The sequence below is a fragment of the Apodemus sylvaticus genome, chromosome 6 (assembly GCF_947179515.1).
Source record: "Apodemus sylvaticus chromosome 6, mApoSyl1.1, whole genome shotgun sequence".
NCBI lineage: Eukaryota > Metazoa > Chordata > Mammalia > Rodentia > Muridae > Apodemus > Apodemus sylvaticus.
In genome coordinates, this window is record NC_067477.1 from 99,945,884 (window position 1) to 99,964,577 (window position 18,694).

General features: G+C 42.7%; 1 protein-coding gene across 1 annotated transcript in view; it reads left to right on the forward strand.

The window, feature by feature from the left end:
- The first annotated feature begins 13,204 nt into the window (after positions 1-13,204).
- Adam17 (ADAM metallopeptidase domain 17) overlaps positions 13,205-18,694 on the forward strand; it is a 48,801-nt gene continuing 43,311 nt past the window's right edge. The window contains exon 1 of the mRNA XM_052186049.1: positions 13,205-13,510. Within this exon, the coding sequence (XP_052042009.1) occupies positions 13,414-13,510 (97 nt within the window). The 5' untranslated portion in view covers positions 13,205-13,413. The remainder of the gene's footprint in view (positions 13,511-18,694) is intronic.

Below are 18,694 nucleotides of genomic sequence, written 5' to 3' on the forward strand. Positions count from 1 at the left end.
TGCACATGGGACAGAGCTTGCATTCACAGTTGCCTGGTGCTCGCTTCTGCTTTTTGCCCTTCCATTTTTTTCTCTCTGCCCTTTCTTGCTTCCCTTCCCTCGGAGTCTTGTACAGAACATCTTTCACTTGTGTACATTCCCTGCTCCTTAAATTTGTTTTTTGAGGAAACCAGAAGAATGCAACAACATTTAAATAAAGCTTGGGTTGGGGTGTGAATTGATGGCTGCCAGGCATTGGTGTGTTTGCCTTTAATCCACTGTCGGAGGTAGAGGCAGGCAGCTAAGTTTGACCATCCAGAGCTACATAGTGGTGAGAGCTGGTTTCAAAACAAGTCTTAATTGTAGAAAACTCATTTGATCATTAGAGCCTCTTAAAAGGGAGGAAAATCCCCAAGACATTTAGCAGAACTACTCTTTTAGGTTACAAGTATTTTAAAGAAGGATGAGACTTTGTGAATTTGAATTGGGAGACTTTTTAAACTTTTATTATATGTAAGTACACTGTAGCTGTCTTCAGACCCACCAGAAGAGGGCATCAGATCTCATTATTGTGAGACATCATGTGGTTTCTGGGTTTGAACTCCCGGACCTCCGGAAAAGCAGTCAGTGCTCTTAACCACTAAGCCATCCCTGCAGCCCAAATTGGGAGACCCTTTTTTTTTTTTGGTTCTTTGGATTTGGTTTTTTTGAGACAGGGTTTCTCTGTGTAGCCCTGGCTGACCTGGAGCTCACTCTGTAGACCAGGCTGGCCTCAAAATCAGAAATCTGCCTGCCTCTGCCTCCCAGAGTGCTGGGATTACAGGCGAGCCACCACTATCATTTACACTTTTATTGTGGGGCTGGAGAGATGGCTCGATGGTTAAGGGTAGGTGGGTCTCTTGAGTTTGAGGCCAACCTGGTCTACAGAGGTAGACCTTATAAAAACAGAATTTCCTTTTGCAAAGCTCATATTTGTCAGTGTTGCATCTGTTTGTTGCTGGAACTTAAAATTGTATTTTTAAGATGGTAGTGATGTTTATCTGTCAGAATGCAGCCATTAAGAAAATGTCCGGGATGGTCAGCTCTTAAGAATACTTGTTATTTTTAATTTTTTCCCCCCGAGACAGGGTTTCTCTGTGTAGCCCTGGCTGTCCTGGAACTAACTCTGTAGACCAGGCCGGCCTTGAACACAGAAATCCGGCTGTCTCTGCCTCCCAAGTGCTGGGATCAAAGGCATGCGCCACCACCGCCCGGCTTTAAATTTCTTTAGATTGAGACAGGGTTTCTCTACTACACAGTAGTAGTACCACCAACACCCATCAGGTTCAGTTCCAAGAACCCACATGGCGGCTCACAGTCACTATTTACTCCACTTCCAGGAGAATCAGTGACCTCTTCTGCTTTCCAGGGGACCAGGCATTCATGCCGCATACATACATGCAGGCAAATAGTCACCTATACAAACTAGAAATACATAAAGTATTTTTTATCTTTTATATTGTGCTTAATGGTTGTTTCCCCTGGATATTTGTTTTGTACCACGTGCATGCCTGATGTGGAGCCCCCAGAAGAGGGTGTTTCATCCTTTGGACCTGGAGCTAAAGATTATTAACTACCATGTTGATCTGGGAGTTGGAATTTTACCTGGGTCCTCCACAAGAACTGCCAGTATTCTTAAACACTGAGGTTCCTATGCTGTCACACTCTGCCCCTTTCACTGTAGTAAGAAAACCAGTCCAGCCACTGTTAGAAGCCATTATAAAGATTCTTAAAGACCTAAAAGTCCTTGATACGACCCTGCTGTACTCTTGAATTTTTACTTGCAAGATTCCCAAGTCTGTACCACAGAGACAAGTTGTAGCCTATCCACAATACACAAATTATAGAACTAATAGATGTTCCACATCCGTCAATGGATAAAAGTGTGTGTGCACAATGGAAATTTCTCCAGCTTTAAAGAATGAAATATTTGCAGGGAAGTTGGTATAACTGTAGATAATGTTAAGGCAATCTCAAAGTTCAATATATATGATTTAATTAGATTTTTAAGTGTAAAATAATTGTCCGATTACTCTTTTGCCCTGATTATTCAAATTGGAAGAGATGGGTATTTCTATAAAATACACATTGTGTATTGTTTAGGTTAAAAGACAACTTTAACATGAGAATAGAATGTATGTACTCAAATGTTTATTACTTAAATAATTGGAGAGTCGCTTTTGTTTTTTCGAGACAGGGTTTCTCTGTATAGCCCTGGCTGTCCTAGAACTCACTCTGTAGACCTGGCTGGTTCGAACTCAGAAATCCACCTACCTCTGTCTCCCAAGTGCTGGGATTAGAGGTGTGCGCCACCACTGCCCGGCTGTAGAGTCACTTTTTTAAGTAGTAAAGAAATTTGGAGGCCATTTTAAAATTAAACTTAATGTACAAAGTAATTCGGAATCATTTTTTTTAGGTTATTTTTAAAAGCACTGATTATTGGGACAGGGTCTCATGCATTGTCTTGGCTGGCTTGGAACTCACTATGTAGATAAGTTGGTCTTGAACTCAAAGAGCTATCTGCCTGCCTCTGCCACTAGAAGAGTGAACAGTGGGTTGTGATGTAATACTTCAAGTGATCTTAAAAGGACTTTCTCCCTAGATTGAATTCCACATCCTAGGGCTAGAAATTAGTTTTAATTTTTTTTTTTAACAATTCCAGAGAATGTTATGGGGGCATTGTTGGAACCTTCCCATTTAGGGCCTAAGAGACATGGGAACAGAATGTGCTAAGCGATCTTTTAATGCAGAGACCTTTCAAAGGAAAAAAAAACCATCCTGTATATTCTCAGAAGAATATATGGCAGTTATTAAACATTTTCCTGCATGATATCAGTCTTGCCTCAAGACTACTGTTGTGGTATTCAGACTTGCTGTGGCAAAACTTAAGGTTTGTTCAAGTGCTTGGGAGACAGTTTATGATGCTGTACCTATGGGGCCTGGTGAGGGTGTTGGTTGCCTTAGAACTGCAGTTACAGATGGTAAACAGCCATGTGGGTTTTGGGAACCAGACCTGGGACCTCTGCAAGAGTAGGATGTGCTCTTACCCAGAGCCATCTCTCCAGCTCCTCAGACATAAAAAACAAGTGTGTGTGAGTGCATGTGTGTGTGTGTGTGTGTGTGTGTGTGTTGCAAATTCCCAAGGAAGTCAGAAGAGGGTAGCACCTAATGTGGCTTCTGAGAATTGGAGGTGGGTCCTCTAGAAAAACAGCATGTGAGTGCTCTTAATTACTGAGTTATCTGACTAACTGCAGAGAAGATTATTCTAAATTAGGGGTTTTCATGAGATACAAAGTATTGTGGAATGGGGGTGGGGGGGCAGTGTTGAAACTAGTTTGGGACCTGAGTAAAATTCACCTGTAGACCTTACTACAAGTTACAGTATAGTTGGTTTGAGGTAGCCGTAGTAACTCATGCCAGTAATTCTTGCACACAGGAAGCTGAAGCAGGAAGCTCACCACAAATTTTATTTTAGCTTGGGTTGTATACATATTTCCAGGTCAGCCTGGGCTGCTACAGGCTAAGACTGTCTCAAAGTCCCCAAGTTAAATCAGCTTGTCTAGTGGCATGCATGTGTAATTCCAGCAAAGGCAAGACTATTGCAAATTCAGGTCAACCTGGCTTGCTGTTTACATCCTGTCACCCGAACAAATTTTACTGTGATTAGACAATCAACATTGTGTACTCTGGAAGGTTTGAGGCACGGGCTTTGGTGAGGTAGGGCTAATTCATTTAGGGTAGACATTTGCTTTGTTCTTCCTGGATTTGTTACCAACGACAGTAGCTTCCCACTATGAGATTATTTAGACTTTCCTGTTAGGTCATTAAGAGTTTTTGAAAAAAAAATTTTTTTGTGTCTTAGGGTTTAAACTTGGAGTCACATATTCTAGATAAATATTCTAATAAAGCCATATCATCGGACCTAGATATTAGGATGTTTGTGTTTGAAACACGGTCTGGGCAGTGGTGGCGCATGCCTTTAATCCCAGTACTTGGGAGGGAGAGGCAGGTGGAATTCTGAGTTTGAGGCCAGCCTGGTCTACAGAGTGAGTCCAGGACAGCTAGGGCTACACAGAGAAACCTTATCTCAAAAATACCAAAACAAAAAAAAAAAAAAAAAAAAAAAAGGAAAGAAAGAAAGAAGCACGGTCTGTGCAACTAGACTGCCCTCATTTTTTGATCCTCCTGTGTACTGGGATCATAGGAATATAACATTACCATGCATGGTATTGGTAGTGTGTGATAGCAGAAATTTGTTTCCATATTAAAAAAAATGTACATTTAGGAGCTGGAGAGAGAGACCAATGAGTATGAGTCTTTGCTGCTCTTAAGAGAGAACCTCGGTTTATTTCCCAGAACTTATGTGTTGCCCCAGAATTCATAACTATTACTCCATTCCTGTGGCTCTGACTTTTTCTGGCCTCCACAGGCCATGCACATATATGTACAATCAAAGACTCATACACAATTTCTTTTTTTTTTCTTTGTAAGTATGTATTTTGTGGAATACCACTGGAGCCTTCTAACAGCTTGGTGTATAGCTAACTGAAACTTTGAGCCTGGTGTTTCCTAGTAGAAAGGATACAGGCCTTTGAAGGTCCTGTAATTGGAATGAGTTCACTTTCAGTCTTTTGGTGAGGGTCCATTGTATTCAGTGAGTGCTGCTGCTGGGGGGTGGATCAGGTCGGGGAATATAGGCAAGGTGGTTGGTGCCACAGGCCATGTGCCTCCACCCCAAAGCTGTATTCTTGCAAAAATCTGACTACATAGTCACTTCACCATACTACCCTAACAATAAGAACTTTACAAGGATAGCAGATTGCATGTTGTTCAATTTCTGCAGGCATTACTAGGGTTTCATTTTTTCCCATCTGGAAAGTTAGTGCTAAGTATGCTACCTCTAATTCATCCCTAGGGTCTTTTCATAGGCCCTGTGTTTCAGCTATTCTTCATGATCTGTGATTCCCCCCCCCCCCCCAGATTTCTGGGCCCCATCATGAATCTTGAAATACTGGTTTATTTACTCATAGATCCAAGACCTATGTTGCAGCACCACAACTTTAGAACTAAGAACATAAATAGGGAGAAGCTGTCAAGCCTTTTTGAAATTAGATTTGATGAGTGTAAATAAGATGGTTTGATAGAGATTTTTGTTAGGGGCGAGAGTATTAGGTAGACCTTTGATCCACACAACTTTATAGCTGCCACCTTAATCAGTGTTTCACCTTTCTTAGGTATAGGCATGAACAACCTAACCTGCCTATGAGCCACTGCATACAAGAATTTCCAAATGTAGAGGACTGAGTATTAGAGGCGAGCAGGTAATTGGCTGAGCACAGTAGCAAGCTCAGCTACCATGGGATTACATGGTAGTAATCCCAGCTATCCAGGCAGAGCAGGAAGACCCTTTCCCAGTCATGTATGGTGGCACACATCTGTAATCTCAGCACTTTGGATCAGAAGCCATCCTTAATTAACTACACAGTCAAGGCCAACCTGGGTTGCATAAGATCATCCTGTTTGGAAAAAAAGATCCTGCTCCAAATGCAAGGTGCGCTGGCAGTACTCCGTGATAAAGTGATTTCTTAGCACACAAAAGGTCCTGGGTACATCAGGACAGCCTAATTTAGGACTAGAGGGTGCTAATAAAGAGAAAACAGCCAACTGTACCAAGCAGTCCTATTGCCCTAGATCGTCAAGGACACAGACACAAAAAGAAAATTACTAACTTGGGAATGAAAGATTTATTAAGCAGTGATTTTGCTTCTAATTAGTGTCCTCTGATAGAATACAGTGGGGGAAAGTTTTTCTGTTGAAATAAATTAGAAAAAAATGAGGACCCAAGAAGAAATGTCTGTGGTTCTTGTTGGTCAAGAGTTTACTTGCTTGGTGTGTTAGAGCATACTTATAAATCAGTTGGGAGGCTCAGGCTGGACTGCACAGAGAGATCCTCTCCAGAAGATAAGGGGCACTAACTATTGCAGCTGTTACTGGATCGATGAGTAAAATAAATATATCAATATTCCAAGATTCATGATGGGGTCCAGAATTCTGGGGAGGAAAAAAAAAAATCAGACCATGGAGAATTAGCTGAATGCAAATGATTTCAAGTCTCATTAATGAGTTTTTAGAAAATTTAACTTTCTGTGAATTGGTGTTTTGCCTGCATTCATGTTTGTGTGAGAGTGTCAGAGTTCTCTGCAACTAAAGTTACAGTTGTGTGCTGCTATGTGGGTGCTGGGACTTGAACCTGGGTTCTCTGCAAGAGCCTCTATCTCCTGCTCTTAACTCTAGCTCCCTTCTTTTATGAATCGATACATTTTTGACTATCTATTCTATATCATCAGGACCTAACTCTGCCTATGCTAACAAATATAGTAATCACTGGCCATAGCATTCTGAGCTATAATATGCTGTTCAAGATTGTCATCTAAGAGTTATATGTATTGGGCTGACTGTGGTAGTACGTGGTAATTCTAGCATTTGAGAGGCAAAGGTAGGTGGGTGTCTGTGAGTTCCAGGCCAGTCTCATTTTTCTAGAAAGTTCCAGGGCTATTGGCTACCCAATTAAAAAAAAAAAAAAAACCCAAGGGTTCTATGTATTGGGTACTAGCTAAAAGTTCAGATATCTGAGCCTGGTGTCATCCACCTGTATCCACATAGTTGGGAGGCACTAGAGAACTAAAATAATGCCAGCCTGGTTCTGCCATATACCTTGGTTATCCCTATGTGGAGGGAGGGGGCATGGGTAAGAATGTATGCGGTAACTGCCTAAGTGAGATAGAGATTTTCTAGTCTTTGTACACTGCCAAGTTTCATCACAGACTTTTCAAACTATGTAGGCAATAAAAATCTGACATGATTTTATTATTATTTTCTCTGTGTGCATTTTGCCTTTGTGTGCATCTGCCCAGGCACAGTGTTCATGCATTGCACATGGAGGCTAGCAGAGGGTGTCAGAACCTCTGAAACTGGAGGTTTCTGCTTTTAGGCAACTGTTAGCAGCAGTGTGGGTGCTGGAAACTAACTGAAGAGCAGTCAATGCTGTTAACAGTTGAGCCATTTCCCCAGCCCATCTGACAGGTTTTCTTTTTAGTTTATGAACAACAACTTGGAAGGAAGGTAGACTGGCAGCCCTGGGCCTTTCTTAAATATGTTTCATCAGTCCCTTCCATTTGTGGGAAGAAATATAGGAGCAATCTGGGAGAGGAAATGAGTTCTGTTGGACTTCCCAGGACAGCTTACCTGCCTTTGGGATGCTGATAGAAACATTGCATTTAGTTAGAGGGGGAGTGGTGCAACTTCCTACATGGAGCAAACCCCAAAAGCTTGACAAACACATGTTAATGAGATTCACTTTGAGAACCCTCTCTCCTTAAAATCAGATGGCATTTCATACCTAACTTAGGCCATCTCCTCTGTTTAAAACAGATCTCAAGGGCAAACACTCCTCTACCTAAGAGCTCTTGACTAGAAGAGCATAGCTTCTCTCATCTCTCAAAATAGACCTCATTAGAGTTCTGCATCAGGTGCTCAACTGGAATGGCCTGGTCCTGAGGTGGTAGAGGCGACATTAGTGGATGATCGGCTTTCCAGGTGTGTTTTTAGAAGGTTAGCATGGTCTTACCAACTGGATCCACACTCATTTCAGCGGTCAGGTGATAGTCAAGAGCTAGCTTGTCTCAGCCAGGGCCCACTGACAGGCACTAGGTGCAGGCAATGTGCCCTGGACTGGACACTAGGAACCCTGGACTGTCATTCCAGGCATCAATACCTGGAGAAAATAACTAAGCCTCTTTCTATCAGCAAGACAAAAGGATGCTGCTAAATGATTCAGGGATATCTGCAAAATGTTTAGCTTCATTTATGTACATGAGAGTTTTGTCTGTAGCATGTCTGCTTGGTTGTCTGAAGAGGGCATAAGATCTCCTGGAATAGGAGTTATAGATTTGAACCTCCATGTATATGCTGGGAATTGAGCCTGGATCATCTTAAGATTTATTTATTATATGTGTACACTGTAGCTGTCTTCAGACACACCAGAAGAGGGCTTCAGATTTCATTATAGATGGTTGTGAGCCACCATGTGGTTGCTGGGGTTTGAACTCAGGACCTCTAGAAGAACAATCGGCACTCTTATCCGCTGAGCCATCTCACCAGCCCCAGGCTCAATGTTTTGCACTACTGTTCCATGGAGGACTTCTTTTGGAGCTGAAGAGTGGCCACAACTAGAAAATAAAAATATAGAACATGGTGCAGGAAACTAACAATCAAATGGCAACCACATTCTCCACTTCAGCTCTTATCTTACTCACAAATTTAAATGATGTTTGCGCCGGGCAGTGGTGGCGCATGCCTTTAATCCCAGCACTTGGGAGGCAGAGGCAGGGGATTTCTGTGTTCGAGGCCAGCTTGGTCTACAGAGTGAGTTCTAGGACAGCCATTGGCTACACAGAGAAACCCTGTCTCAGAAAAAAAAATGTTTGCTTTTAAGTTCTTTCCAGAATCAAGTAAAATGTCAACCAAGAGTAACCAACTGCCAAGGACTCCACCTTATATAGGTAATGAACCAATGTTTAATTGGTAATATCTATTTAAGGTAATATCTATCCAAAGTACATCACATTGTACAAGGATCACACAGAATCAGAATTAGGAGACACCTAAGCCTCACTATGTGGGATTTTCACTGTGGCACATGCATCCTCTGAATACACATTGAATGCTTTTGCCTAGTCTACATCCTAAGTGTAGTCATGACCAAATCTCAGTCAGCTCTGGTGATGCTTCCCATTGCAGTGTTAATGTTAAGTGTTAGTGTTACTGTTTGAGCCATAGAATCTATAGCATCAGGTGTTCCCCAGATCCTGTGTCAAGAATGAATAAACTATTCTTGACAAGATGGATGGATGGGCTTACCTGCCAGTGGCCAGGAATTTCTACACCTAAACTTTAATAAATGTATTGAGCATTAAACAGGGAGGAACACCATTGGCTTAGTTAACATGCAACTCTGTTAGTCTCATCCCAGGGACCTAGCAACACACCATGTGTGTGTGTGTGTGTGTGTGTGTGTGTGTGTGTGTGTGTAATCCATTATGCTGGTTGCTTTTCTGTATGAGAAAGGAATGTGACCTTTGATAGCTACGTCATCACCTCCTCACCTGTAGGTGCCCCGGTGTATAAAAAGATGTCTACCCCAGCTCGGTGCTCTGTTTCCTGCCAGCCTTTCTCTTTCCCCCTTTCTGTTCTTCCTTCATTCTTCTTTGTCCCTTCTTTGCTCTCATGGCTCTACTTCCGTCAGTCTGTCTCTACCTCTTCTCCATGTCCTCACTACCCTTTCTTCCCCTGAATAAACCTCTCTTCTACCAGATCTGGCTCAGGGTTGCCTTGGCATGGGCCCACCACATAACCCCCTACTGGACGTGTTGTATTTCCTAACAACCACCACCAGACCAACATCCATTCGAACCATCTGGTTGTTGTTAAAGGTAAAAGCCACTTCTAGATTCTGACCTGTTTTTTCAGGGCCTGTTATCTAAAACATCTTTTTTTAAAAATTGTCTTTCCAGTATCCTAGCATGTGCTGTCTTATGGTTTATGAAAAGCTCTCTGCCAATAGGCAGGATGAGAGGGAAGATGCTGAGGGACAGAGACAGAGCTACTTGCCTTGGACCAAAGGAAAGGAGGTTAAATTGCTGGGCAACAATTAAACTGACTTATGGATTTTATTGTATTCATTCAAGCAAAAATGGGACCAGGGGAAGGATAATCAAATCATAAGACTTAACCCCAGAATTCAGAAGTTAGGGGGAAATAGGCTGTTCCCTGGCATTATCCTGTCAGAATGATTTTGAACCCAAATATTTGTCTCATACTAACTTATGACTCCTCTGCATATGCATAAAAGCAGGCTAGGAGCCATATACATACATACACATATATATGTATATTTTATAGTTGGTTATAGCATGAGTTCTACAGCTTACTCATTCTCAGCCAATCAGCAGCAGGTCTATGCCCAGTACATATCTCAGAATGAGGGCAACATGACCTTCCATGACCTCTCCCACAGTTTACTTTCTAACATGATCATCTCAGAGAACGCTCTTTAGGGGCAGGTGTAGAAGTGACAAACATTTACATATCCCAACAGCGCCCGGTGCTACCAGGACAGCAATTAACAATTGAGAAAACGGGGCCATACTTTCACAGGCAGTTGATACAGTATGTGTGGGGGTAAGCTACCCCAACATACCATATGTGCGTGCGTGTGCGTGTGTGTGTAACCCACTATGCTGGTAGCTTTTTTGTATGAGAAAGGAATGTGACCTTTGATAAAAGGCTGGTGGCTTGAGCTGGGGTAGAGGGACAGGAGGAGGAAGAAGAACAGGAACAGAGCAGGGAGCTGGGTGGAGCTGGATGGGTAGCTGAGGCGCTGCCCCAGCTAACAGCCTTATACCATACAGGTGTGTCTGTGTCTATCATTGAACCCGAAGTCGGATCCCCAAAAGCTCCCACAATACTGGTGCCATTAGAAGCCAGAAGAGGAGCCAGGCCGTGGTGGCACACGCCTGTAATCCCAGCACTCTGGGAGGCAGAGGCAGGCAGATTTCTGAGTTCAAGGCCAGCCTGGTCTACAGAGTGAGTTCCAGGACAGCCAGGGCTACACAGAGAAACCCTGTCTCGAAAAAAAACAAATCCAGAAAATAAAAAACAAACAAACAAAAAAGAAGCCAGAAGAGGGCATCAGATGCCCTGGAACTGTGTGAGTGTTGGGTACATGACTCCTGCAAGAACTAGTATTTTAAACTGCTGAGCCATCTCTCCAGTCTGATTTCTTAGTTTTTACAAAATATAGTACTGCACATACATCGTAGGGCTCCAAGGTGGCTCAGTGAGTGGGTAGATATTTATGGGGTGATTTTTTTTTTCTGAAAAAAAAAAATACTGGAGGAGCCGGGCAGTGGTGGCACATGCCTTTAATCCCAGCACTTGGGAGACAGAGGCAGGGGAATTTCTGAGTTCAAGGCCAGCCTGGTCTACAGAGTGAGTTCTAGGACAGCCAGGGCTACACGGAGAAACCCTGTCTTGAAAAAAACAAACAAAACAAAACAAAACAAAACAAAACAAAACAAAAAACCCTTTGAGAATAAGATCCAGGCTTGAAGGCAAGCGTGGAGGCTCATGCCCTGTCACCCCAGCAGTTGGGAAGCCGAGGAGACAGGGAGCCTACACAATGAGCCTAGCTCAAAAAGCCCATCAAACTTTTTTCCTGCTAGAACCAAACAAGTCCCCCAAAAATAAACCCCTGAAGATCAGACTTGGATGTCAGTTTGCAACTCTTGAGTTTCTCCACAAAGCCCTGGCTATTATTGTCAGCCTCCTAGTGCTGTGATGAGAGGCCCGGGTCACCATACCAAGCTGTGGGCACCAGCTCTGCATGGCCCTCCGAGATGTTCCTCTGGCTCTTTATCTCCCCCATGTGGAGATCTTTTATCCAAAAGATATGGACGATTGTCAAATCAAAGATGAACTTCAGATTGGAATCATAATTTGCAGGACTTGTGGATGTTGAAGACTACTTAAAATTGGGACTTATCCTGAAAACTTATGTTAAAGTGGATCAGGAGCTTTTGGAAAATTAGCACAGTAGTACTCAACCTGTGGGTCAATATCCTTTTGTGGGGGGTGGTCCCATTATTAGGTACCCTGCATTTCAGATATTTACATTATGCTTCATAACAGTAGCAAAATTATAGTCATGAAGTTGTAACTAAACAATTTTATGGTTCAGGGTTACCACACACGAGGAACTGAATCAATTAGCGGGTCTGAAGCATTAGGAAAGTTGAGAGCCACTGAAATAGCATTTACGAAACATAACTCAGCTGCATAAAGGCTAGGCGACACAAAAATATAATCTTCAGTCTACTAAAGTTACAAACCTGGAGATACAGAGCCTGGACACTCAAAAGAAATATCATAGCATTTCTATTATTAAAAAGCTGACATCTAATTTATGGGGGTGGATTTTTTTTTTTCTTGGTTAGGTATGCCATGAATGTGTCTAGTGAAAGCGTTTTTTTTTTTTTTTAAAACCTCGGTTGTATAGACTAGTTTAGCTAACATACCAAAAATTGTACTAAGTCAGTAACTGTTAAAAATGATGCAAGACATTCCACAACGAACAAATTTAAATTAGTCTTTCTTTTTCAGGAAGACAACTTGAAATCTGACCAGGACTATTAATATTCAGCACCACAAAGAGTAAACACACAGAACTAAAAAAAAAAAAAAAAAAAAAAAAGACTGCAAAACCACAAGGGATCGAGTAGGGAAACAAACTACAGGAGTTGGGGGAGTAGTAGGGCAGTGGTGGTGCATGCCTTTATTCGTAGCACTAGCACTTGGGAGGCAGAGGCAGGCGGATTTCTGAGTTTGAGGCCAGCCTGGTCTATAGAGTGAGTTCCAGGACAGCCAGAGACCAGAGATACACAGAGAAACCCTGTCTCGAAAAACCAAAAGGAGAGGAGGAGGGAGAGGGAGAGGGAGAGGGAGAGGGAGAGGGAGAGGGAGAGAGAGAGAGAGAGAGAGAGAGAGAGAGAGAGAGAGAGAGAGATGGTCGCTCCTGTTCACAGGTGAGTGGACAATTAGCATTCCGGATCTTGGAGACTGTGCCTAGAGTAAGGAGCCAACGATCAAATAAATGTACTTTCAGAAGTCTATGTACAGTCCCCTGAGCATTTTCAGCGACAACAGAGACCCAGTCTCCGGCAGCAGGTGGTCGAACAGCACACCCGATCCCCGTGTGGCGGATCCCTAGTGCACTGTGGCCAACTTCACGCCCCCATCCTATAGGCAGAGAGTTGACCCCACTCCAGACTTCCCCTTAAAAGGGGATTTTAATCAGGATGAAGAAGGACGCACCCATCTGAGGGCCTTCCCATCCTCTCCCACCTTCCTTCCCCGCGGTCATCCGGGGACAGAGGGGAGAGAGAGGGTCGAGTCAGGACGCCGCCAGCTAAAGGCCAGGAAGGCGCCAACCAGGTCCCAGAGGGGCCAGGAAGGACCAGAGCCCATAAGATGGCGTTCAGCCCGCGCCGGGGCGGGGCGAGCCACGCCTCCCACAATGCACCTCGGCACCCTTCTTCCGGCTGTGGGCAGCGGGGTGGTCCGCGCCTGCGGCCGGAAGCGAGTTGAGCGGCTCTCAGCGAGCGCCGCCTGTACTTCCGGGGACTTGAGCCTAGCTCTTGAGTCTTTCCTGTAGGAGGCGCGGGAGGGAAAACTTTGCAGAGCAGTGCTGGGAAGGAAGATCACCTCCGCTTCCCAATGTGAGCAGTTTCCCGAACGCTCTTTAGGAGAAGGTTGCCCAGAGAGGTGGTGGACGGGAACATGAGGCAGCGTCTCCTCTTCCTGACCACTTTGGTGCCTTTCGTCCTGGCACCCCGACCTCCGGAGGAACCAGGCTCTGGCTCCCACCTGCGACTTGGTAAGAGTTCGGGGAGCAGAGCCCGGGGAGCAAACTGACTTATCTGGCCCGAGAGTGCTTGGAGGGACGTGCCGGGACTCTGGGGGCGGGATATTGGGCTACATTGGCGCGTCCCGAAGTTTTCAGTGTGGGAAGGGGGTGTGGCTCTCGGTGTTCAGCGAGAGTAAAGAGATGGGCTTGTGTCCGTGAGGAGGGACATCCTGGAGGGGTCTCCCATAGGGACCGACGGCCTGGGAGGGGCAGGTTCTCCTAGGTTTATTTCTGGAATGTTTAGAAAAGAGGTATTGACACATGGATGGTTCGTTTGTGGAGTGTGAGATTTGGTCGAGGTCCTTTGCTTGCGAACAAGTGAATCTAAGGTGTTAAATGCTTCTGTCAAAAGCAAGACCCTGGAAGAAAGGATGGGCTCAAAGCTCTATACCACTTGTTGGCTTTCAAAGGCTAACTTGAATTTATGTAGGAGGTACTTGATGCAGTACCTGGTTGGAAGGTGGCGACTGAAGTAGTTTCATTTGCATTTTCGACTGTATTTGAAATCTTGCATTGGATTTCGAGATCATCCTAAGCACTGTCTTGTTGGAGAAGTGCTTAGCCGCCGAGAGAGGCTCAAAATTCTAAGCCAGCTCTTGAATTGGCTTGCCACGATGAATGCTTTCCTTATAGTTTTTAAAAGATCTCCAGGGCTGACCCGTTTAAATAGCCTAGAAACATATTTCTACTTGAATTATTTTAGAGATCAGATTATAAGGAAAGGCATGCATTAGAGGTTTTGAAATGAAAGTGGCGGTAGGCAATTTAACAGGTATCTTAGGATCCTTTAGCTTGCAAAAGTGGCTAAGACATTTCGGTTAATCAGTAATAAAGTGTGAAACCGTTTTGATGATAGGGAGCTTACGAAGTGTCTTAGAATCTTTTAGCTTGCAAATGTTGCCCTCTAAGGCTTTTCAGTTAATCAATAACAAAACAAGAAACAGCATTTTCCCATTGTGTGAAGTTACAATCATATCTTTATAGTATTTTATTATTCAGATTGAAGCCCTGTGGGTTTTTTTTAAAGATTTATTTATTTATTTTATGTATATGAATACACTGTAACTATCAGACACACCAGAAGAGGGCATCAGATTCTATTACGGATGGTTGTGAGCCACCATGTGGTTGGGGAGGGGGGAATTGAACTCAGGACCTCTGGAAGAGCAATCAGTGCTCTTAATCGCTGAGCCATCTCCAGCCTTGGGTTTTTGTTTGTTTGTTTGTTTGGGTTTTTTTGTTTGTTTGTTTTATTTTTTATGTCTATTTTGAGACAGGATCTCACCATTTATCTCTAGTTGGCCTGGAACTCACTATGTAGACCAGGCTGGTTTTGAACTCATAGAGATCTGTCTGCCTCTACCTCCCAAGAGCTGGATTAAAAACCTTGCACCATCACTCCCTGCCTTGTGTTAGTTTTTTACCTTGTGTTAGTTTTTTACTTTGTGTTTTCATCTTATTTACTGAACAGAGGTTGTAGTTAACTGGAGTAGACACTGAATGTGTTTTATGTTTGTATCCAAATAACTTTCTTGTGTGTGTTTGCATTTTAAAGTGGATTATGTATGTGACAAATTTAAAGAACAGCAAAGGAGCTAGTTAGAAAGTGCTGAAATCTAACTTGATACAAGGTGAAAGAAGAAATTTCAGGATGGTTAGCAGAGATAAGGACATGCTTCATTTTAAGTATGTTATTAAGAATAAACTTGCATTTGAAACAATGAAGTGATTTCTTTTTTGCACCATTCTGAAACAACTTATTACCATTTTTCTGTCCAGGGGTAGAAAGAAAAGCATGAATCCTAGGGACTCTTACCAGTGTAGAGGAAAGCTACATTATTTCTAGATTGATTCTCAGCAATGTATACAAATCATAGGAATTTTAAATTTTTTATTTATTTTTAAGACAGAGTCTAACTTGATAGGCCTGGCTGTCCTGAAACTTGCTATGCAGACCAGGCTGGCTTTGAACTTATTAATCTGCCTTTGCCTCCACAATGCTTGGATGCATTTCTTTCTTTCTTTTTTTTAATTTTAAAAGCAAAGTGTAGCACATTGTATGTCAGAAAACAAAAACTAAACCCATAGGAATAATCTACTGATCTAAGATTTGAAGAACTCATATTGGGACTGCCCAGAATTAAGCCTGGCATTAAAGATATAAAGATGAAATATTATTCATCTTTGCAGGTTTATGGCATAGTGGAAAGAGACCCATTCAGAGATTAAATAGATACTGTTGTGTGTATGTTAATCTTAAGGTAAATTTCAAAATGTTTCAGACACAAAATCTGTGACCTACTTTTTTTCTCTTCCACCCACCACATCCTCTTTTATTAAAAGTAACACAAAGGAAAAACAGTTTTGAAATCAAAGTGAGACTTATACACCCCAGCTGCAGCTTCACTATGATATCATGACTAAGCTCACGTGACTCATAACTTTCCTAAGTTATGCAATTCATAACAGTTCCTGAAGTCATTTTTGGTGATCCACAGAATAGCCTAAAAGCCAAGTTTCTGTTTATTATGTACTTTTTGCCCTTCAAAAAATTATATACCTAATCAGTCTTTAGTATATTTATAGTGTTAAATCAAGTAAGTTAATCAAAAACAAAAAACAAAACCAAAAAAACCATGGGTTCTTAAACCGTTTGTTGGTCTTGAACAACCAAGTCTAATAGAGGGTTGGGTGAAGCAACAGACAATGTTGTGCATTGCCAAAAAAGCAAGAGTCCTTCTTCAGAAGTCCACAGGGCCTGCTCATCACTTCCTGCTCATGACAGCTCACTGAATTCTTCCGAGACCGACAGCTTTCTACCCAATTAAAAAAATCTAGGTGATGTAGTACAGTGCTTGCCTAGCATTTATGTGCCAGGCTCTGAGTTTGAGCCCCATTTTACAGCTCATTATTAGTAGCACCATTGCACTCAGGATTTATATGCTTGGCCTTGTTATACTAAAGTTGCTATTTATTAGCTGCAATCCTATAAAATCTGAACCCTTCACACAAGTGGTCCAAGGGAGGTTTGAGGTAACTTTGTTCTGCAGTTGTAGTCAGAGATGAATCGTTTCTGTGACCCAAGGAAGGATGGTGAGCTGCACTGGGGAAATTGGAGAAGTCTTAGAGTGTGAAAAGTCTCCACATCCTAATGTGGTTGACTTGATTCTTCACCATTTTTGTTGTGGACGATAGCACCTGTATACAAGTGGAAGTATGACTTGAAGAGAGTGTGAACTAGCTTGATAGGGAAGCAATGACAAGACAGCCTTCACTGTGGTGAGAAGTGAAAGAAAGGTTTCTCTTTGCCTTAATGTCAGCTAAGAGCGCTGGCACGTCTTTCCCTAAAGTCCTCTTTGTGCCCCACAAACAGGAATTATAGACTCTGAAGAGTCTCAGCCATTACTCCGATTCCCTTGCTTTTTGACAGTGTAGAGATACATGGCTAAATATATCTCTCTGATCTTGTCCTGTTCTCAGAAGCCCCATTCTTATCCAGCTGAGGTTCACACCTCCATGTTCAAAAGCACGTTAGTGTAGTATGTCCAAAATCATTTGTCATTTCTTTTTTTGGTTAGAAGAGTGAGCATGAGCTGGGGGTTGTGGTGGGGGGCTGGCACATGCACTTAATCCCAGGCGGAGCAGGTTAGCCTGGGGTACAGAGTGAGTGTTAGACAGCCAGGGTCACACAGAGAAACCCTATCTCACTCCTGCTCTCCCTGCCACCCCCCCAAAAAAAGAGTGAACATGAAAACAGTGTTGAAGTTGGACTAGGGAGGGGGCTGAGGGTTATTGATGCTGACCCATTGTCTTACTTGAGTGTGCACCAGTGTACTGCAGAGCCTCATGGCCCTGGCTTTCTTCAGGGGTTCACCTGGACTCATTTAGGTTGAGCAGCTATTGGTTAGAGGACTTGCTAGTCTTGATCTAGGTAAGTTTCAGCTTTGGTGAGCACTCACCATATACAGAATTGGTTGAAGCAGCTGACTGGTGTAAACCCATAAAGTCACAGTTTTAGCTGTGAAGTTCTGGTAGAGAACACTGCTTTCCTTCTCTCATACCTTAGTCCCAAGGAGGAATTCATCCATTCCCAGGGCTTCCTGCACTGACCGCCTGGCCAGACTGCATCCCTGTGTGTTCCAGGAGTGTTGACCTTGAGTCCGGCACAGACACAGTAATCAGGGCCCAGTCCAGGCTTTGTTTTTTTCATTTGTGATGTTGTTGTTAGGACAAAGGGTATCACTTTGTAGCCCAGACTGGCACGTGCCAGGAGCTTGCATTTACACTTAGAAACTATATTCTAGGGAAATGTAATTCTATAAAAAAACAAAACAAAACAAAGTAATCTAAAAGGTCCATAAATATTTCTAGACCCATCTTTCTAATACTTTATATTTTCCTCACATACATGAATATATTATATGTACTTATACTTGTTCATACATATGCCTAGGTAAACACAAAAATGTAGACATAAATTTTAAACTTTAACAATTTAGCGTAGTTTTAAAATGCTGTGAGTTTGATGGGAGAAATTTGATTATATTTGAGAAGAATTTTCTAAATTCAATGGCTGTAAAAACTTACTGTGAGATAACAATTCTTGTGTAAGAGGAGGAGCAGGTGGAAAGTTTATCAAATCTCCTATAGGCATCACCACATGGACACCAGGAGAACCAGTTTGTGGCTTAATGGTCCAGCTTTCTCTTCTTCCTTGAGAAATTTATAAGGAACAACGTATAAGCTGCTTTTGCCATTGACTTCAGCTTGAGACAGATTTTCTCTGTTCTTGCCTACAATCATTGTTTGGTTAATTAGCAGTGTGTGTGTGTGTGTGTGTGTACATACATACAAACAAATGACATACAAATGTCTATGTAGGTAGCCAAGCCAGAATCCCAGGAGTCTTTTAGTCCTACTCACTTTGTTCATTCAGTAGCAGTTTGCCTGCTGATTTCCCAGATTCTAGTCTTGTTTGCTCCACACTGAAGTTCATTGAGATTTTTACTTAATAGTACCTTACCCAAAGTTCTTTTTTAAAAATATTTGTTTGTTTATTTATTTACTCTATGTGAGTGCAAACTGTTGTGCTCTTAAGACACACCAGAATAGGGCATCAGATCCCATTACAGATGGTTGTGAGCCACCATGTGG